The following is a 23,168-nucleotide window of genomic DNA, read 5'->3' as shown; positions in this document are numbered from 1 at the left end:
TTTGCATTGGTTTTCAACAGAAACCAACTGCCAGAACCAACCAAAAAACCTACTTTGTTTTGCTTGTCTCAGAGCTCTCCACTGTCTCATTTTGTATTTTAGATACAAGACAGCTTGCTCTTTGTATTAATTGTAAAATATATTAAAGACTAATTTAAGAATAATTTCTACTATTATTTTACTTTTACCCTTCCCTATACAACTATTTTGTCTCTTATTCTAGGTGCCAACAAATTAAAAATAACATCCTGTCCACTTCGTAAAACATCCCAGTTTTGAAAGCATGTTAGCTGAGCCATTGAATAACTGAGTTTACTACATCAGACATCACATTTAATCTTGTGGTGTTTTCTCTCCTTAGATTAATGGACATTATACCCCACAAAAGCAGTTCTAATTCCTTCTAAGTAAGACAAGAACTTGATTGCAGATTTAACCCTGTAAACTTTTTCAGAACAAAGAACAGCAAGATACATGTAGGTACCTGGCATTGGGGGGGAGGGGGGAGGGTGCACTTCCACAAACCCAGACCTGCCCTATTTTTATAAGGTATTGACAAAATCCTGGTTATTTTTCTAATCACCAATCCAAGCTAACAAAATAAATTCATTTATTCTTACCTGGAAATTTGGTGACCAGCATACAGCAGCAGTGCAGTCAAAAAGTACAGGTAAAGCTGAACTAGGTGTTGCCTTGGTAAAGTTAGGAGCACAACACTTAAGATGTAGCCTGTAACAAAAAGCAGAGGTTGACATTTCAGAGAATGCTATCTAATCTCAAATTTCTTAAAATCTGAATAAATGCCAAAGTTATTCAGATCTCTTCAACTACCTTTAATTTATTTTTAAAATTTATGCACCAAATTTTCTTCTCATCAAAATACATAATAAAAAAACACCACAGCTGTGAAACACAAATACGTCTACCAGTTTCAGTAAAATCACATCTAGACATCAAGTGGTGGGCTTGATCCATAGTATTTTAAAAAGATTTAATTATTATAAACCACAAAACAGAGGGAAAACAGGTCTAGGCCACCTTCTTTCTCCAAACGAAAGCAAGTTTCAGCATAACAGGAAAAAAAAAAAAAACCCTATCCATCCCACAAAGTCAAACACTGTCAATCAATGTAAAAAAGCCTTTTCTTTAAACAAAGGGCACAAAGAACTCTTTTCCATGATGATTAGTATATGTTTTAATTCTTCCACTGTATTTTTATGGTTTAAAGATACTTTGCATGCCACAATTTGAGATGGACAGACACAGGCCCTTCTCTGTACTAGTAATATTAAAGCACATTCAAGTCAACAGTGCTGTGTGAATCAAGTGAAACACTCAGCACAGCCTCGGGTTTGTGGACATTTCTATCAGCAATTCCTTCGCTGCCTGTTAGCATTTGGTAAGATTGCAGGAAAAGATCTGGTGCAGATACAGCTCTATTCTTCAAAAACAGCCAGCTACTCAGTAGCTGTTAAAACAGCAAATAGAACACTTTTTTTTTTTTTTTTTTTTTAAATACCTGCTTCTATTAGGGCACTTAAATAAAGAGCACTTTGAAATCCACTTCAGGACTGGGGGATACGTGCCCATCCCCTTCTCTTTTCTCCCAGACAGACTCTGCATGTTAAAGACTGAGCGCATGGTGCCCTTACTAATCTTTATTCCTGAGCTCTCCATCACAATCCAGTGCACTCATGCTCTTCCTGACGGTCAACTTAAGTGCCCAGTACTGAAATCCATCTGGAAAAAAACAACAATAGCTAACAACTCCCCTGCAGCTAAGAACAAAACATCATAGAGGAACTTATCCTGCCACTTATAGCTATACATTAATGTTACATTTAAGGCAACATCATCCATCTATTCAGCAACATTGGGAACACCCTTTTTAACAAGGAGTTAATTTACACTTTGAGTTTTTTTAAAAATACTTAAGCAAGGAAACAATAATGTAATTCTAGATTAAGCACTCATCAGTACTTGAACAACCAGCTACTATAAAACAGCCTAGAAACACAATATGCCCCCTTAGTTGATAAAGATTCTCAGAAAATGGACAAACAATTGTACTTTGTGGAATTCATCTTCTCCATTCACCACCTTCCTCCTCTCCACCACCAAACACACAAATAGCAGCAGCAGGAAATGCTCGGCAGAATCTCCGAAGACATTTAACCAGTTTGCACCACACCATCCTGAACTAGCAGAAGGATCCCAAGATTTGGCGTATATAACTTAAAACCTTCCAGTCTGTCTCTTTGGATAGACAAAGCCAATGTGAACGAGCTCTTCAGTTACCAGCTTTAAAGTCAAGGAAGGTAAAGCTGGTTACCAAAAACATTAGCAAGTTAGTAAGATGGGAACACTGGTGATACTGAACACTTACTAAGTGATATTGGACACTTACTTACATTGTTTAAATATGGTTTACATCCTCCATTTTGACTATACTAAACATGCTATGGGCTTTCGTTATTTAGTATTACCAAAAAAAACCCCACAGTTCCATGGCATCATGAACCATAATCCTATTAACAAGCTTCACCAGCTCTCAGATGATCTGCAGACATTCTTAATACCTTGTATCTGCCATATTCGCCACCTCCCCTTGATTATTTTGTTAGGGACAATTCTCTCAGTGGAACAAACCAAATGGCACAACCATGTACCACTCCAGGACTTAAGGCAAATCTCTCTAAACCTTTCTTTCTCAGTGTAGCCCATGACTCATCTTCAGGTCAAGGAGGAGTAAATGGAATTTATTATTTTTTTTAATATTTATACAATTTATATATTATATACAATACTATAATACATATATATTATTTATTCGTATATTATATTTACTTTTTTTTATTCCTCTATTACTCTATAAATAGTCCAAGAATATATGTTTACAGTATTTGCATTTAAGCTCTGCCATCTCCTTTACCTTTTTGTTTCATACGAAAGTGAAAGTCTCTACTCTTAGGCCACACAATGACATACTTGAGCTGTGCCAGGATAACTTCTGTAAGGGGAAGACATTTTAAAAGGCAGTCATTGCACTCCAACACAGTCATATTACACAGGAATATTTTAGAAGAACTTGAAGCTTATTCTTCACTACATGATCACAGCTTCAAATAAAGAACAGGAGGAGAGACCAAAGGAATGAAAAAAACATCTAAATACAAACCAAAAAGAGAGAAGACTACTGTCACATCTGTGGCTTTTAAACAGAGGGCCTCCAAAGAGCACAGATGCTTACAACACTGCACTGGGAAGCAACACAAGAGAGTCAAGGTTATTGCAGTAGCTTTAATGATGAACGCCACTGCTCATGAGTTTGGGCCAGAATTTAAATGTTTATTCTGAAACAGCTTTTGTTTGCTCTGATTGTTAGATTTTGAAGAGGGGGAGAGTGAGAGACATTTAAAGTAGTTCCTTTTCATTCTTATTTACAATTCCCTCTCGTGACTTTATAAGAGAGAGATTTTAACATACTTCATACTGCAATATTTGCATTTTTGCTGCAGAGGCCCTATTCCCACAGTGGTACCAATCTCACTTTTATCTATGCCTCTGCCAAAAAAGAAAGCAAGTAATTCATTACCAAACCAGCTCACTGCAAAAGAAAAGGAAGATGAGTGCAAATTCAGACATACTAGAAGTGATCTTCTATTCCTTTTTCTTCAGCACAAATGACATAATTTGTGTATGGCATAAAAGAGATTCTACTTCAAAAACAAAGGACCAGGAAATTAAATGTCTCACAGCAGATTTCTCATCTAGGTCGCTACATTCTGTTTTCATTTGCACCTCCTCCAACAAAAGAAAACCTGATGCTGACAGCATATATCCCTTTGGAGAATTCTCCATGTACAAGGTTTTACAGTTTGAAAAACAGCCATCTTCAGGGGCAACCTTCACACACTGGTTAACAATAACTGTGCCCACTTTTACTCACGGCTTTCTGAGCTCTAGGCCCACTCCCTTCCCTTGATTTGGGCCACGCATGCTATTTTTTCACTCTTGCAGTTTGGTGTATTGTCCTTATTAATTCACTAAGTACATTTCTGCTTGAGTTTAAGCAGCAGGCTCAATGGAGCCCAATTCCTGCCCTGGAAAATAAACTGTCCTAATGGACGGTAAAGAAGATAAAGGTGGGAGAGAGTAAATTCTTTGCTGAACGCTCTGGTAGGGTCCTGGTGCTATGCCACCAAGGAACAGCATTGCCATTTGCACCCTTAGACTGCCAACTGCAAGGAGGGCTATAGGAAACACATTCTGTCAATCTTTCAAATGCACAGAGCCACAATCCAGTACCTAATTCAGGAGCACAGGGAAGCAGAGCTTCTACTGCCTCCTCTGTAGGATGGGCCAGATTTAGGCCCCACTAGAGAAAATAAAGAAAAACTGTGAAAACAGTAAGAATAAGCAGAAAAACTAAGTTAAACATTGCTAGACAAAAACACACACATTAGCTAGCTCATGACTTCATTTACGACTTGTTGATTCAGCTAGATGAAAACCTTTCACTCGTGCAGAGCTCACTGTTGCGGTAAGCAGCAGCTCACAGGTTGCCTTTCAGCATTCTCCCCCTATTTGTGTACCTACCACCAAGGTGTTTCTCAGGTTCACTCACCCCGCATCACCTCTCGGCAGACTCAGGTGTCTGGGTTTTATTGACATGCTGCATACAATGGAGCCTTTTGGAGCATGATCAAAGTCACTCTTGATGAACCTTTTCAGTGCTCATTTCCCTGATTACAGACCTCTTGTGCCCATTTCACATTATTACTCAAAGTTTCCTACAGCTTTAGACTAAAAATGAGAACTCTGCACATGAAAGCCAATTCAAGAGTTCATAGCATTTCTTAGTAAAACCACACCATCACTTGGAGACTGCTTCTGCAGAGGCTTGCCAAATACTGCCCCCTGAAAAAGCAGCTGTTTATGCTGGATATCACAAAGTGAGGAATTCGAATCGCTGACCACCAGAAAGTAATGGCACACTTGCTTGGTTCACAAAGAAATTAATTTAGGGGGGCTGAACCCCTCTCATCCATATCCTCTGAGGGTATAGGGCTCATTCTATAATGCCTTGCAAAGCAACTTGTGAAGCAGCAAGTTGTGATCCATAAAATACCATCCAAACCCTTGTCTCTCATGACTCAACATAGGATCAGTGAACCACTGATGTTAGCCATTTTATTTTGGCCTAACCCTTAACTGTCCTTTATTCAGCTCATTCAGAAGATGATCTGATCACAGTATACAAGTACCAATAACATAGAATAGCCTTCTCAAAAAATGTCTTTGATATAGCAGAAGTAGTATAACAACAATTAAAGATCAAAACCTGTATTTTCAATGTGTCTAATTCTCAGGATAACCAACCACTGGAACAACTTACACAGAGAATTTATGAAATCCTCTGTGTCATAAAAGCACCTACCTCAATAGTGGATGGTTTTCAAAAGACATGCTTTAGCTCATAATAGATAAAGGCATGGCGCAGAAACTCCCAGGCAAGATTCTGTGATCTCTTCAATGGAGGCTAGCTTAAGTCCAGAAGGAACCACAATAGCCACTTATTTTTAAGTCACAAAAAATGAGCGAGGTAAAAGTTCTTGTATATCTTCAATGCATATTAAGCTTCCCTTGAATAACCCCCAAACTGGGTCTCCTGCATTGATTGGGACAACTATACCATCCTTTTGGGAGAAAGACTAGCTCTTTGGCTGCTCTGTTACAAAGCATAGCATCACACAGAACCTCCACCACCACGCAAAATGATCTCTCCTACATCTAAGGTGGCTCCAACACACAGCTCATGCAAAATTTAATAAGCTGAAATTAATCCAGAAGCCAAGCCATTCAGACAGCACTTGCTGCCAAAATCCATATCAGTCTCAAGCAGCCACAGGGGCATCAGTACTAGCAACACGAAGGGTAGCTTTTATCTAGTCTGTCCTACCGGTGCTAACTAAATAGCTCTTCAAAGCAGCATAAGCATGGTAGGCTTTAAGATACATTGCATTTTGGGGGAACAATGTTTTTGCAAGACGATGCCAAGGCACACTCCCTCCTCATCCTCCCAGTCAGCCAGAGCTGCCCAAACAATGGTTATCCACTCCAAGAAGTTTTGTACTTCAAGCTAACACAATTAACACTTTGCCCTTTCGAAAATATGTTGAAAAATGAGTTCTAAACTGAGAAGACATATCTAAACATACTTGCACACACAGAAATTAGTATTTAGCAAGTCATGGCACAGTTTAACTATAAACAGAGTACAGAATTTCAGTTACTAACATTTGCATATCCCAGGGAGAATAATTTCAATAAAACACAATTTACTCATTACTGGGGAACTGCATCAGTTTCACCAGATGTTTCATAATTTTTAAATGTGTAACAGATTGGGCATTCTAAGTATAAATAATCCAAGAACTAAGTTCCTCACAGAGATCTACAGTATAGTTTGAACAATCAAAATGAACTGCTGATTCTAGTTCTGCTGTGTGATTCAGGGACTGTTTCTATAATATAGCATACCTCGTGATAAGAGTTCCCGTACAACCAAGGAGAGCCTGAAGAGTTCTGGTAAAGAACTAAGAATTAGAAGTGAAGCTATAAGAACATAAACAGTCACAATGTGTTCTAAATTATGAACACAAGTGTCTGTCTTGACTGACACTTAGAAACACAATAGTCAATTCAGTCCTATATAATTTCAAGTATCTCCTTTCAAGCAAGCTTCTATTGTCTTTTTTTTAATAAAAGAAATTATACAAGTTGCCAAAAAGAGATATCAGCTTTATACAGAAAAGTTACCTGAAGGTATTTGTACGCTGAGGAAGCTGCTGAGTAAAAGCCTGGAACACAAAGGCAGCCGTATACAGTTTGGCAGGCTACAGTGATGGGAAGAGCAAGAAGGCTGTGCTATATTTTGAGCACGGCATATTCTCTACCTAATTCTGCGTCTACCAACTGCAGCGTACACAGGTTTTTATCCAAGAGAATATGAAGACATTGCAAGTAGATTTAAAAAAAAAAAATAAAGACTGAGTACACGTCATAAAATTGCATTTGATTAAAAATAGCTACCGTTTAAAATAGTAACACTCAGAAAATAGTTCTACTATCCATTTATCTAAATACTTCTGCGAGTAAGGAAACAGACCACATGGGACAGCAAATGCAGAGATGCTTTTAATAAGGCTGAATCTGAGCACTGCTTCATCTTTGTATGCACTGAGTGCATCTACATGTTAATTAATGCTTTCTCATCTCATCTTCAGAGTTTGGGAAATTTACTTCTGGAATGAACAAACTGCTTTTCTTCACATGCTTAAGTTTAACACGACATTTTTTATTGTATTTGTTTGACTGGTGTATCTAGTTTCCCTAGTTTCTTCCCTAGAATTTCTTTTTTTCGCAATGACAATAGAGTTTAGGATATATTACTTCCTCTTATTTTTATTCTTAAACAAGAAAACAGTATGTATTTAGTGCACTTCAGTACTTTCAGCACAACATCACTTAAATTTCCAGTCTATGATTACAGATTAAGGCCACAATTCTTCTCTTCAGAACTAGTTTAGAGTATTTACCAGTTAGCACAAATAGCACTGCTTTGCCCTTTACAGGAGGAAATTACATGGTTTCTACTGCTTCCACCTTCCTCATCATGAAAATGGTAAAAAAGGAAGTGACTGTCTTCTCAGAGCTACGCTGCAGCGTAGAAGTAAACACAGAAGTTTTGACAGCAGCAGAGAGTGCTAGTCTACACTACCTAGAAGTCTGTGGTAAAAAGTCACTATAGCTAGCACAGATGTATCCTGAAGGACAGACTACTTGAATTTACATAAAGCAATCTGAAGGAAATCTTTTGAAACCACATTACATCTAAACCAGCTGCGGATAAAAAAGTTGGTTTGTTTCCCAAGCTGCTTTTCTCACAGATATTTCTACCTGGTAATAGTGTATCAATCTGCAGAACTACTGCTGGCAATAATTCAGCATACTGCACACAACTTTATCGCATGCAAGTCTTCAGCCACAGCGTCTTGATGGGTAGAATGAATACTTCAATAGGATGACGAGAAGGACTTTGGAAAGAGTCCTGGGACAATGCTGCTTATTGACAAGTTACTCCTAAACACTCCAGCAAGAACTACGAAATGCACTTATTTTTGTATGTTACATTTGCAAATAAGGCCTATAATTCAAAATGTTTCAATGCTTGCAACAGAAATATATATGTATTTTTAAATAGATGGCATGAAAGAGTCAGATGACAGAACTGACACTTCCATCCGATTTTTTTCAGAAGACAAAAGAATTTTTAGTATTTGAAATATCCTCTCTGGTTGAATGATCACTACTAAGATATTATGTTTTCTTACTGCAGATATGAACAGAGGATTTTTTTCCATAAAAAAACAAAGATTGGCATGCTGAAACATATGCACAGCAAGTTATGTTATTGAAGTTACACATTAGCAGTTAATTGCCCCCAATATTTCTTCAGAGAAGCTTAATTGCCCAAACTGGTGGAAAAATATTTTGTTTTCCTTACCTTCCTTACAAACCTAGTTTACATATTTTGATACATCACTTTAGGTTATACTTTAAACTCAGACAATTAAATCTATATAAAACCTCGTGTAGACAGGCAAAGTGAGTAAGTCCAGCCTCACACAGACATAGCGCAAAAAAAAAAGGCCCCACACACCAAGGAATCAAAATAAATCAATTTAAAGAGTATTAACAAAGTTTTATTACTGAAAACTGTTTGAAAATCTTAAAACAGACAACCTGTTTGATACTTTAGAAAATCTTCTTGAGCAGCAGCCACCAACTGAGGCAGTAGAAGTGCAGAAGCTCACTCTTCTAAACGCAAAGAATAAAAGATTTGCTGATTGATTGTGCAACAGCCTAAAAGCCCCATTTGTACAAGGAGCAGAAAGAAAGAACCCACAGGTTTAGTACTAAAATAGCATCCAAGTAAGAAGTATTTCACTAATAATACCTATCTACTATGCAGTACTTTTCATTGGTATATCTCAATGTACACAAGTGTGGGCAAGGTTATCAAATGGCTATGAAGAGCTGTGTCACACCTGGAAATTATTTACCAACATACAGATAGCATACTGCAAACCTGTTTAGTTTTATATTAGAAACTGATCTGATAAATTAATTCCTAAAAAGGTACTTGCATGCATACAAGAGCACATGCTGAACAAGCAAAGCAGCAGACAGGCAGCTGTAGCTACATGCCTCCACAGTCCTGCGTCACATTCACCAGCAACAAACACACTCTACTCTCTCCTATAAACGTATAAAAAGACATAGGCCAGCAATATCAGCTTTTACATTAAAAGTAAATACATTGCTACCCCCACTGCAAGTATAATTGAGTCATAACAGAGAAAGCCACATACGTTTACAATGTCCGCAAATAACTTCTGGACAACAGACATTTAATAGATTAAAAGAGAAAAGTCACATGCCAATATTTCTGTAGTTAGGATTAAAACCTCAGACATGCCACTTCAAAATCACAGCCCTCTAACTACTTAACTAAAAGGTATTTCCCTTAGTTGAATGCAGTACATCTTTATCCTCCAGGCCATCTACAAAGAAGAAACACTGCACAGAGTTGGAAAATTACATGCTAGCCATTTCTCTCAAAGCTAGGCAGTACCAATGGATATCAGCCTCAGCAGTCTGGATCCAATCCCTAATTAACCCCATGTGCAGTCACTAGATCAATCACACCCCCACCTGAAAGGCAGGTCCCAGAATAGCAATCTTTTCATCTCTAAAAACAGCCTCCTAGCATTTCAGAGCTAAACTCGCAGGCCAAGCTTCAAACCTCAGCTCCCTGAGCTGCATTAGTGATTTTGCCCATTTATCTGCAACACAGGGATTTGTTACATGCTCTAATCCACTCATAGTATATTGACTATTCTTAAGGCTGAAGTGCCATATCCATGCAGCAGTGAAAGCTGACCTTCTGAGCCTATGGTCACAGTCCAGAGTAGACAACCTCTTCCCTAGTTTCATATTTAATGCCAATGAACTACATTACAATACTTGCTGTTTGCATGGCATTTCACAGAACCTTTCTCACCAGTCAGACACATGCCATAGTTGGCGTGCTGTTCTTTCAGAGCATCAGTATTATTTCCAGTCACCAACTTTACTCTGTACACACTGAAGCTAAATAATAAAGCTCAGTAGAAAACCCTAGACAGGATTTCCTTCCTGCTAACATAAACAGCCCTTTAAATACAGTCAACAAAACAAATGCTGTAATTACATTATCACACTATTACCAAATTCTTAAAATTATTGTAGCAAGCAAAACAGTATTTACTGCAGTATTGTTTCTCCTGAATACACGTACACTTACCAACATAATGCATATTAAGGGCCAGGTACTTGTACTGGAAGAGAGGGTTGTTGTGCAGGCTACTTCTTTGGATCTGCTGGAAGAACGAGCTGACATCCCATCTGTACAAGACATCCAACAGCATGATGCTTGGGACCCTTAGGGCCACATTTAATATGGCTTCCAACTTCTCCTTTGCAGCCATTCTCTTCCCTTTCTGTGAACTTGCAGCAGACTGTAAATAGCACAAGACAGACGAGAGTAATCAGATCAATCTCACTGTACACACAGCTATTAGGCTTTGTGATCATATGAATGGGGCTTCCTGTGTGGCCACAAACAAGCGAATGAATCAACTGAGTTAAATTCACATCCTGACAGGACAGCTTCTATTTTCGCTTTATAAAGGTCAATTTGCTAGCAATTTTCCATGGTAATACTGTAAAGAGTTGTGGAAGGAGGGGAAGGGGTTAACACCAAGATAAAAATGGTCTAAGGGTGTACAGTAAATATACCCTCATTCTTATTTGCACTACTTTAGCACCCAAGACCCGAAAGGACCCCAATATACTAGATGCTACATAAATATTAATATGCTGAACTTTAAAAAGCAAAATTACCATCAACAAAATTCATGAACTACCCCTACGTAGCTTAACGTTATTTTTGTGGCTCTCAGGTGAAGCTATATTTGGGGGGAAAAAAAAAAAAAAAAGTAAAACAGTCTACAGTAGTAGAGCAAGAGGAAACTAAAGAACATGACAAAACTTGCGGCGGGGTCCTTTACTCAGATCCCCATGGAGTTGTATTTGCAAGCCACCAATTATATACACTATTAGAGAAATGCAGTTAAAGTATTCAAGGCCAAAGTAGGGATGATCTAGCAAGTGTTCATCCATGAGGAATTATTCAAACAACTGAAAACAATCACTGCAGCAGGATCAGTCCCCAGTTGACTTCAGGTTTAGGAAAAGACCTAATTCCGATTAACAGGGACATTTTGAAAGAACTGCACCCCAACCAAAGAAACAGAAAAATCTGCACTTGGAATTGCACTTTTGAAAATAAGTCGTATAGGATTTAATTCAATTTGTCCTTTTTAAGATTACCACAATAGCCACTTTGCTCAGTGCAAGTTTTAAGTAGATACTATCAAGCCAACATAGAAGCAAAGCAGGAAATAAAACCATGCTCATATACAGAAACTACATAAACTTTCCCCATTGTATAGCAGGGGACAGTAAGACACACTATTACCACATGAAGTTCTGCTTGTGCTGCTGTGGACAAGCTGCTATAATAAACTGTTCACATGCACACCAAAAGCCACATTGACACTTGTCAAGGCACGGTGACAAAATTAATTCAGCTCAAAAAGTCAGGACAGACCAATAATGTCTCAGTTTGTCCCAGTAAACCACAGGTTACAGGGCTGCTGCTCGTCGTTTAGGTTTCAGTCTTACTGTTCTAGTTACATAAACGCAGACACCTTTTATAGACATATTGCAACAACTCTATAAACCCCAAGACAGCACATCCCTTCCCTTGCACAGAAAAAGCCACCTCGTTACATTAGGCATCCCATACAACACCATTGCAAAGAGCATTTAACAATACTTTGCAAAAGGAATTCAGAGGTCACCCAAAACACTACGAACACATAAAATGAATAACCAAAACCACTGTCCAAACTGCTTAAAGAATACTGGATACTAATGTTAAACATGTACTATGAATAAGAGATGGAGATTAAACGTACAGGATTGTGTAAACACAATTTGGGACCTAGACAGACTATACAAAATGTTTCAGCAGGCTGCATACTGGATTTCAAGCCTATGCTCAAAACACTTTATAGGCACACAGTTTTATTCATATCCAAACATTTAGTGTCCTGTTCCTCCCCCCCCCAAAAAACTTTGTTTTTGCCAAGTACACAGAGTTAATTAAATCTTAGAAATTAAGCTGTCTACTGCTTTTTGCTAGATTATTTTTCCAAGTAAATCAGGGCTTAGGGGTAGGGAGTGACTTACAGATTTTCACTCTGTCATAAAAATACTCAAGTAAAATGACAGGTACCACCTGATTTCAAATGACATCCTCATAAGTGTCAAACCTTTTAGAGTCAACTACAACAACTCAACATCTAGGACAAGAAGAAAGTTTTCACTTGTGAACCTTAATTATCTTTTCTGTAATTACTCCCAATGCAGAACTTCTGCAGACTTCTCCAACTATACTGAAAGTTAATTGAGGTTCTGCACATTCAAATTAAGCTGAAAAATCTGGGCAACTTTGCCTCCCAAAGCCACATATTAATGCTTGAGAATGCAAGAAAACTGAGAAGTACAGCATTTATACATTGTGTAACAAAACAAACTACAACTCTGTTAAAAAAACTTTGAAAAAAAAAAATCACATTACACTGCAAACAATAGGCTATGTATTATGAGAAGCTGCCACAGAAGCTGCAGAAACACTGCAGCATATTCTGTCACTGCCTGACAAAGCATCCAGTATTAATAAGAAATCCTTTAAAATTAACTCTACTAGAAACATGGATGCGTTAAATAAAGCCTCAGTTCTAATTACTGCCAAATTCTGACAGAACATAATGCAGGCAAGCAACAAAGTCCACTGCTCTAAGCTCATTATATTGTAAAGAGCTCTCACAATGCATTATTTTGATTGGTGGAAAAATAAACAAAAAAAATAAAACCACTAAAACCCTAAAACCTTTAGATAAATGATCATGACAAGAGTTGCTGGATGCTCAGACATTAGAAAAAAATAGGTCACTCTTGTACATAGCCAAAGAATGCACTTAAGACCAGGAAGCAACTAGTTTGTGTCTCAAAATTTTTTCTCATGATTTCTAACATCCTCCTGTATCCAAATCAGGATGAGGAAACAAAACAGAAATTTCAGTGATTAGGACAAAACAGTCTTAAGAACTTCAGACTCCCATATTTTAAGTGAGTGCCAGCATAACTGCACTATTTGATAAGAAACATTAAAAATTTTCCCATCATACATGATCAATGATCATGGAAACACTTTTCTACTAACGTAGTATTTTTCAAAAATCCCTTCTTCACCCAATATACGTATTTTGTCAAAAACATTCCCAGCTAGCTCTAAGGACAACACTAAAATTAGCAAAACCAGATTAAAAAAAAAATCACAAATTGGTCCCTGATGATTCCATTAGCAAAAAAGATTTGCAGCAAGCTTAACAAAAATCTCACAAATAATGCACATTTTACCTTTAATAGAAGTTTATTTCCGAGGCTTTGCCATCACATAAAATTTTACCATTTCAACTGAAGCTGTCATTTATATCACTTAATCCAGCCTAACTTTTATGCACAAACTTAAATTTAAAACTATCACATCACAGGCAGAAAATACTCACTTGTAAAGCAGGACAAGTAGCCCCACACAAAATCTGCATCCATTTAACCAGGCAGGCGTGAAATTAAGTTAACATAGTAGCACATCTACATTTAGAAAAGTACTAATTATAAAGTCACTAAATAGTTTCAGAAATACCCTAGAGTATTTGCAAAGGTAAGAATTGTTCTAATACTACTTCCACTGAAAACGATCATAAAAAGATAAAATAACTGACTCCAGCTAGGGTTAGAACTTCAAAACCAGGCTTGACTTCAACGTTCAGTCTAGCACCTGTGAACAAAAAAGATGCTCGTTCTCCTGCAGGATTGAGACCTAAAACACTTGGAAAGATTGACTAGAAACCAGAAGAGATACAATTTCAACTTCTGTTCTCTGTATCTGTGAAATTCTAGTAATTCTGGATATATTCATGTAACAGACTTTGATATGTAGTCTAGTTTCAGCTTTATTTTTCATGCTACATTCTAAAATTAAGTGTCACCAAGAAAAGCCTTGATTTTTTTCTATAAGGTAAGCTTGGCTAGGTAGACCTTGAAGGGAAAAAAAAAAAACAAAACAAAAAAATACATCTCTTTCCATCAGTTACTTATCTTGAGTGGGAACTGTAGACAGGTTCAATGTCACAGTTTAAAAAACTAAAGTTAGACCCATCAGCTATGCTGCATTCACGCACTTCTCAAAATCCTCCATTCTAAATGCCTGTTCTGCTCTTGGGGCAAAACCAGAAACTTGAAATAAAGAAGAATCCAGTTCTTCAGAGACTTAGATCTTTCTATCATCAGTTTGGGAGGGAGAAAATGAAGAACAGAAAAGCGAAGGAACAGGACAAAAAGTTTTATCAGATACTTGCTTAGAAAAGAATTTCCCTGTGTGAGTCTGTAGAAAAAAACCCTAGAACTCTGGATTGTATGTGAGTCATCAGTCCATCAAACAGTTCTTTCCCATGCAGTCAGCAGCAAGGAAAGCAAAAGATGTCTCGCTCCCATACAATTTAAATGAGGCCGAGTACTATGTTGGCTAACAAGGATGGCACTCTTAAAAATTTCTGCTGAGAAGGCCAGATACAGTGAGCGTACCAAGTACGCTAATAGGGCAGTGAAACATTGCAGTCAGGTACTACAATACTGTAATTAGGATCTGGTCAGCATTTCCATTAATACTCAGGGTTTTTTCTAATTCACTAGAGTAGTTTAGTAATCTCAAGTAATAATCAGATAGTATTTACCATTCAATCTAAAGGTTTACAGAGGGTCAGTTCGCAAACAGACTACTCAGCCTTGCTATGTAAGAAGTTAAAAATCACCAGTATTTTTTGCCTCTCTTCCCCCCCCATCTGCTCTAACAATATGAATTGCTATAGTCCTGATACAGTGGTGTCACTAGAGAACTGTTATTTTCGTATTAAAAAAAAAAAGTCAAATGAATTGTTAAATTCCTATTCACCCAAGACTCATTCAGTTGTGAATTGAGGCACAACTAAGGTTGTTTCCAACAAACTATAACATGCTTTTGGAAAAACAATTTTTATGGCAAAACTAATTAGGTCAACCCCTTATCTTTTCATTCAGACATAAGTAAACACACATTCACATTAACAGCATATTAAAATGAGCAAAAACATAACTGGAAACAGTTAACTAAAGTAGAAAAAATTTTACATTTCCAGCTCTCACTAATTCTAGCAAGTTTTACATGAGGGAGAAGAAAATCAATTCAAGAAATGGGGATACATATCACAGAGCTATGAAGTTAAGGTTTTCTTTAAAAATTTATTTCTGGAGTATCTTCATCCACCATGAACAGTTCCAACATTCTCTCAATTATATAGCAAGTCTATTATTTATAGGCAGCCTGTAAAACATCCTGTGCCTTTTATTTTTCATAAGTGAGCAGGTAAGACCAAGGAACTGAACTCAGGGACTAACACGTTATGTTAAAAAGGCTACCAGATCCAGCAGATATGCAGTAAAAACTTTCTGTTGATTGCTACAGGATCAGCTTTCTGCCTGTATATTATCAATTCAAATCCAGTCACACTAAGAGGGACTAATTGTGTTTTAGACCATATAAAGTTATTTTGCTTAGTTCAGTTAGGCACCTGAAAGACAGGAATCTAACTCATTAAAACAAAAAAGCCACTAATTATATTTGAGTAAAATCTTCAGAAAAAATACTAGAGTGAATTGACACAAACAGAACTGCTCTGAGGTCCTTTTTGACTCTACAGTTTCTTGCCAGCCAAAGGTTTGATTATATTAACTAGTTATTCAATCAGCATTTTGTTTTTTCGCCATCACAGCCATGTTTGCAAGTCTACACCTACAAGCCTGCCTAACCACATTTGTATCAGCATATTCTGAGAAAATCTGGGCAGCAGTCCCAGAGTGCCTCTGCAGAGGACAGAACACCCAGAGGACCTGCACAGAGCACCGACGACAGCACAGGATGATGCAGTCTACTGCAACCCATCTCAAAGAGCTTGATCACAGGAAGACCAACCACGCAGGCAAAGCTAAAATGCCCCACTTACCACACAGAAAAACTGCAACCAAAACATGTTACAAGGATGCAGATACCCGACAGGATGAAACAAGGTTCACCCACCAAAGTTGTTCATTTAGTTTTTAGCCTGTATCTGAAACGGCTGTATTTAGAGACTGCAATGACAATAACTTGCTACCCAACTTGTTAGAAGCTATGATGTAAAATAAGACTTTCAAGAAGATGCTCTGAGACAATATTGATGATGTTTCCATCGCTGCTGCCTTAGCTATTTGAGTCCTGTAAACAAAGAGCAGTCTCCAGGCCTGTCAAAGAGGTAGTTTAGCTTCCTGCAGTCTTGCATGACTACAAGACCACATGAACAGTGAAAGCATTTAGAAAAGTCCCTTTCAAAACATGCTCAAACTTAGGACATGCAACCAAAAAACTTTCAGAAAAGCACCATGAGATGGAATATCCAACTCTGAATGCTCCTAAGTACACAACTAATTACAAAGCAGTAAAGCTTCTCTAAAACAAAAGCAGAAGTTACAAAAGTAAATGCAGGGAAATGGACACACTGAGGTGCTGAATCATATTCCAGATACTGGACACGGACATTGCACTTAAAAGACAAAACTACTGGGAACTGTCCGCTCTGTAACCACATCAAACATTTCTAGGTGTATTTACAGTTAAAATGGATTCAAAAAAAGAGGAAGTCACCAAACAAAAATAGAAAAAAAAAATCCAGTCAGCTGAAATAGAAGGTATCTGCATATCTGTGTGAAGAGAAGAAAAACAGCCCAAGTCTGAAAACAATCTCTGAGCTATTTGCTAAGAGGGTAACATGAAACACTAAGCAGGCTATGTACTTTTTCAAGGCACACACATTCATTCACATTTTATTGGCACGATGAGCCTTTCTGAATCTGCCCCATGGATTCCAGCTGCTGAACCACAGTATGATATTGATCTTTTTCCATCAACTGCAAAGTAAGAAAATCCCTGTTGTTTCTTCAGATATGTTGCTTGGTTCAGGTCTCAAGAGTCAGAATTAAGAGGAAATACTGACATTACCACAACCTAAGACTGATGTAAAACAAGGTGAACACTGGTTCAGACAAGCATCAGTTTTCTGTTATTAAGATTTTTGATGATCCTCCTACATAATGGTGGTCACAAAGATCACCATTTTCTCATCATATCCTCCAGCAATGCTAATGAGTTTAGGAATTAATAAAATTCAATCCTCTTTCATGACATAATGGCTCAAAAACCAGTAGCTGATTGCCGTAGTTATTAAAAATAACTAGAGACAAAGAGCTATATTTTCTCATGGGCAGCCAGCTGAATAAGATACCTGCACAGATTAACCAAAGTTATAGGTTGCACGATCTTAACAGCTCTCTTATCTGAATAAATAAATGTCTTTGTTCATATTTAAATCTATCTTCACTTACCTACAAATTATCAAAGACAGTAAGTAAAAGTTTTCTCAAGTTTGACATCTGGGGGTGCATTTTACACACACACACAGGAGAAAAAAAGTAACACAAACATAATTAAAAAGTATCCAAGAGTCCCAGTTCCAGAGCAAAAGTTAGTAGAAATTCTTGTATTAAAAACTACAGAAGGAAGAAGTACATCAACGCCTACGGACTCCAGGAAAAAAGGTATTTTGAATGAGATCACAAATGGCTAATATTTATGAGTCAAACGTTACAGAAATCTCCTATTTAACTGGTAAACAAAAGATGTTTTGCCTACAGTGCATCCCATCTCCTATTTTCCCTTGGTTACTGATACGTATCTGCATTAAAAAAAACAGAACCACCACCTTTTTTCACTGTTCTCCCAATCACAATATTTATGCTCTGCTCCCCGCCCCACTCCCCCAAAAGGTAACAGCGTTTATTAGGCACTCAAAAGACAAGCACCATTCTAAGAGCTGCCACAAGTGCGTTTAATACACAGAACTGCTCCTGACCACGGAAAAATAGAAAATTCGCATCACAAACCTGATTTTAAAAGGAAGGTCTCGGGGAAAAAAGAAAAAAAAAAGAGAGAGAGATTAGCGTGACATAAGTGGGGAGGACAGAGAGAGCCCTGCTCATCGCGCTAAGGAGAGACCGCTTCTTACATAAGCGCTACCATATGCTTCGGGGCTCTTCTCCGGGAGGGGATCGCCGGGCCTCCCCTGCTCCCCCCTGCCCGGCTGGGCGCGGCGCGGGGCCGGAGCTGCGCCCCTCGCCCAGCGCCGGCCTGCGCGGACAGGCTGAGCAGACATCCGCAGCCGGCCGCTCCCGGACGCCAGGACGCGCGGCCGGGCCCGGCGGAGGCGAGCGCCTCGCTCACGACTGCGGCACCGGCAGCTCCTCCCGGGGCCGGGACCGGGACCCGCCGCGCGGCCCCCCGCGCCCCGCCAACCGGCGCCTCGCCTCCCGCCCGCCGCCGCCGCCGCCGCCGGGCCAAGCTCGCGCGCGGCCCCGATGCGGCAAAAAGCCCCTCGCTGCCCCCCCCCGGGCCCCGCGGCGCCCAGCCGCGCCTGAACTCTAGTAACCCCGCGGAGCTCGCTGCAAAGCGGCGCCGGCGGCGGGCGGGGGCGCGAGCGAGCGGCGGGGGCGGCGGGCGGGGGCGCCGCGCACCGGCCGGGCCGGGGAAGCCCCGAGCGGACCCGCGCGCACCGCGCACGCGGCGGGGGGAGGGGGGGCTGCGCACCCGCGCGCGCCGGGGGGGAGGGGGCGCCCCAGCCGCGCGGCGCCCTGAGGGGAGGGGGAAGGGGCACACGCGTGTCGGAGGCGGCGGCGCGGCGTGGGGGGTCACCTGGGCCGGCGGCGTCACCTCCACCTCCTCCTCCTCCTCCTGCTTCCTCCTCCTCCTCCTCCTCCTCCTCTCCTCCGCGGCGGGGCTCCGCGCCTCACAGCGGCGGCGGCTCGGTGCCCGGCGGCAGAGCGGCTCCTCGAGGCACCATCGCGGCGCGGCGCCGCCTCAGGGCGCCGACACCCCGCGGCCCCACGGACGGGCGGCCATGGCCCCGCTGCCTGCGCGCGCGCGCCGCCCCGCTCCGCGCATGCGCGCGCCGCCCCTCGCGGGGGGGGGGAAGCTCCGCGCCCCGCCCCGCCCCCGCGCGGCGGCTCAGCCCGCTCCGCCCCCCCCCCCCCCCCCCCCCGGCAGCGGTTTGGGTTTAAATTCCGATGAAAGCTCTTTTTTCCTTTCTTTCTTTTTCTTCCTCCCTCCTCTCTGTAGACGCGAAGGGCTCATGCGGGCAAATGACCCGCGGAAGGCCGCGAGCGGCGGCGGTAGCTCCGCCGTTTTCCTAATCCTCCGTGCGCGGCTGCTGGGACGAAAAATCCGCTTAACGGGTCAGCGCGGGCTCGATCTTTCCGAGCAGCGTGCAGCCGCCTCGGTAGTCATCCTCGCCGCAAAACCAGCCAGAAAACAGCTGACTTTCGGTTGCTGCCTTCTTTCAGCCGGAGCAGCGAGGGTCGTGTCAGGGGCAGTGGGCCACCACGCAGCCCCTGAGCTAAGTCTGAGGAAAAATTGCCACCCAAGTAATGTTTCTGACCTTGATGTTTGAAAAGTTGCAAAGCCACCTTGTCCGAGAGATGAGAAACTTTGCCGCAGTGAGGAATGAGAGGATACACTGAACTGGAAAATCCTGTAGTTCACAGGGGTTGGGCTGGCCAACTTTAATAATTGCTTTTTTTCTTCCGTCTGTAATGAGAACTGGAGCATTTCAGCGAGACATACGTGTTAGAAAGGACACACAAGGAATGCAGATACTGGAAAAGGGGGGGGGGGTGCCTGTCCGCATTCTGCTTTGCAAAATTACTCATCTCTGAGTACCCAAACGTTTTCAAAACACCAGAAGAAAATGGTAATTTGAAAATTCCTGTGTTAACTAAGGTGAAAATCTGGTAGGGCCCGACCCTGTTGCATACTCACACAGTTGTATTTGGTCTTAACGCTCCGGACCTGTCAGCTCTCAGACCTCTGCCAGCCTAGTACTCAGCAGCGCGGCTGCCGCCGTCACCCCGGGTGCCAGCTCCGCCGGGTTCCCCTCTGCAGGAGTGAGACTGCCCGGCACAACGCACGGAGGCCTCCAAGGGTGGCCTTTGCTCAGGCTCCGTAGGAGAGCTCAGCTTATCAACACGACTTCTCACAGGCTCGAGATAGTTTAAAGCTTTTTGTTTATGTGACGGTTCCTGGACTCAGTAATTCTTTTCTTTATGAAGAATAAAATATGCATGCGCAGCCAAACTAAGGAGATACGTATACATGTGATTATTGCTCATAAGCACTGTGTGTCTTCCAGGGATTACAAAGTCCTTCTGCAGACGGCTTCTCTGAGCCGCTGCGTTTCTCTATTGCCAGTTAGTTTCCTCCTTCTTCAGTTAACAGGTCCCTGTATGACAAGTGCTTGCTACTCTTGTTCCTCTTTGTTGTTTTATGAATCCTTTTATCAATCTTGCCACTATCGTCTAATTCTCTTGTTGTATCTGGAGTAAACACAGTGCTCCAAACCCTGCAGAGAATGTGGGGAAAAAATGGCTTCCACCAGACTCCAGCCACCCCGTTGTTCTGTCTGGCTCGGCCTATTCACTAGTTAGTCACTCCTATTCCCTAAAACTTGTCAGAACCACTACCCCACTTCTTACCACAAGGTATATGAACCAGTTGTCATGTAAGACATAAGAATCGCATCATGATTTCTATGGACTGCTGGTATTCTTGCACCGTATGTGGAAAAAAAAATCACAAGTCACTTCTGTTCTTTGTGGGCTTGGTTCTATGCTGATTAAGTCAAGGGCAATGGTTGCCTCTGTAAATCAGCGATGCTTCTGAGAAAAAGATGGCAACTAGCAGAGAGAAAAAACATACATTCACAACTGTAGGGAGCAAGAGGTACTTCTAGGAGATGCAGTGAAAATCTCTGTTACAATTTTAGAAGTATTCATATCATGAAGGTATTGTAACAAATCACCAAAGTTCTCCTGTTGCTGCAAGCAAACGATAGGAACTGAGCTCCACTTTTATTTCATTCCACCATCTCTCATCATTTAATTCTTAAAATGTATTACTTCAGAAAAGCACAAGCTTTCTAATGGGCTGACCAGGTATGTGGCTTTATCATTGTTTTACCGTCAGGCATGTCTTTAAAAAAGTACCTCAACTTTCTGCTTCATTTCTCTGGAATTTTAAAAGTCTTTTCTGTTTGGCATTGGGTTGCTAAGAGTTCTGAATTCAAGGATTGTTTATTTCTCATTATTAGCTGAGGCATTTGGATTCCAAACTTTCAGCAGCAATCAGCAACTGAGGACTAAAGGGGGCCAGCATGGAGACATCTCATTAAAACTTTCAAAAGACCTTCTCAGAGTTCAGATAATGTGGAAGCTTGATTTCTCCATGCGCATGGACAAATGCCAGCACCCCAAACTGCATACAAAGAAAATCCCTCATGAGAATTCTCAAGAGCAGCAGAATACACTGACACGGAAGGACACTGCATGCCTAAGATGGACAATAACATTGGAAGTTTTATCTGAAGCTTTTTATAATCAACTGTTTCAATAAATATTCATAAACACTTATATATAAGTAAAGGTATGTCTTAATAAGCAGGAGGTCATGTTACATAATGTAGTGTTTTATTTAATAAGTAGTTCTACAGAAAATTCAAACAGACAGAAGTTAAATTATGTAAACATTAAGAATGCCCATGAAACCTAACTTGGTGCCTTATGTATGTGCCTTATAATACAGATGGCAGCCAGCCCCCCAAACCTGTGTGTTCTTTTCTTGTAATCCTATCCCATTCACTAAGTACAGAAACGAATAAACTGTAATTCCTGCAGAAACACATACCCAGACACAGGAACTGGGAACGTTACTCGGTTCCACAATAGAGCCTTAGCCAACATATCTCTTTCTCTGATTTACCTCATCTTACTCCATGGTCCCCATGTCAGAATTTCCTCTGCTATTCATTACCTGCAATCCTATTTTCTAAGTCTCTCCACATCACTTGGTTTCTCATTGACCCCCAGTTTTCCTTCCATCCTCATTGCTTTTCAGCGCTCCTTCTAGTAATTGTTAGTTCCAGTCTCTCAATTTCATATTTATTTTCAGTCTCTCCAGGAAACAACTTCTACAGTATCTCTGATAATTATATATCTCATACGATTACATATATTTTTACCATGTTCATAATACTGAAGAGTCCTGACTCCAAAAAGATAAACAGCTGCTGTACAGTTTACCTAAGGAAGAGCCATACCAATCTCTGTACTGAGAAGCTAGAGAGCTGAGTGGTGATGTAAGGAAAGTGATGAATCAGGTTTTGTTCTGTGAACAAAAGATTCACAGTTCTCTCCCAAGGTCCCTTGCCAGTTGGGCATAATCTAGAATACAAAGAACTGAAGTAAATAAAATAAAAATAATTGGGTCAAACAGTGGCAGAAAATTAACAGTCACATTCAGAAAGTGCAGAATCATGTCGTATGTTGGTACAACCCCCTAGTATTTATAGCATCTCACAGTGCCAACATTAATTAAATAATCTTGAAAAAACTCCTGTGAGGAAGCTAGATAAATATTATGCTAACCTCCACTTAACTGATGAGGAAGCTGAGACAGGCACTTGCTGTATTAGTGATCACTTGAAAATGTGCTTCACTTCAAACTTGAGGCATTTCCATGTCTCCAGCTGAGCTGCTAGTTAAGACAGCACATCACATTATTGAACACTGAGAATCCAGCTCTCGGTGCTTTGCCCAGAGTCACGCAGTGACTCAGAATCACAGCGTGCATTCAAACACTAGAGTTTCTAGGCCACAGTGATGGCAGTGTCCAGGAAACCAGGCTGTAGGTTATATTA

At 40.5% G+C, this 23,168-nt stretch overlaps 1 protein-coding gene across 5 annotated transcripts in view; it reads right to left on the bottom strand.

Moving 5' to 3' along the window:
• Positions 1–19,156, bottom strand: part of RNF145 (ring finger protein 145) — a 45,845-nt gene extending 26,689 nt beyond the window's left edge. Inside the window, exons 1-4 of one of the 5 annotated variants that reach the window (XM_013943627.2) lie at positions 18,310–18,329; positions 10,412–10,625; positions 2,933–3,010; positions 621–729 (exon numbers count right to left, since the gene is read on the bottom strand). In XM_013943627.2, the coding sequence (XP_013799081.2) occupies positions 621–729; positions 2,933–3,010; positions 10,412–10,595 (371 nt within the window). In that variant the 5' untranslated portion in view covers positions 10,596–10,625; positions 18,310–18,329. Of the gene's footprint in view, positions 1–620; positions 730–2,932; positions 3,011–8,808; positions 8,884–10,411; positions 10,626–12,423; positions 12,445–18,309; positions 18,330–18,431; positions 18,508–19,114 lie in introns of those variants that run through there. The other 4 variants (XM_013943626.2, XM_013943629.2, XM_067304596.1 and 1 more) reach the window with 4 other exon arrangements.
• Positions 19,157–23,168: the final 4,012 nt, after the last annotated feature.

The sequence above is a fragment of the Apteryx mantelli genome, chromosome 14 (assembly GCF_036417845.1).
Source record: "Apteryx mantelli isolate bAptMan1 chromosome 14, bAptMan1.hap1, whole genome shotgun sequence".
In the NCBI taxonomy this organism is placed as follows: domain Eukaryota; kingdom Metazoa; phylum Chordata; class Aves; order Apterygiformes; family Apterygidae; genus Apteryx; species Apteryx mantelli.
This window is presented reverse-complemented; position numbering and strand designations above follow the sequence as displayed.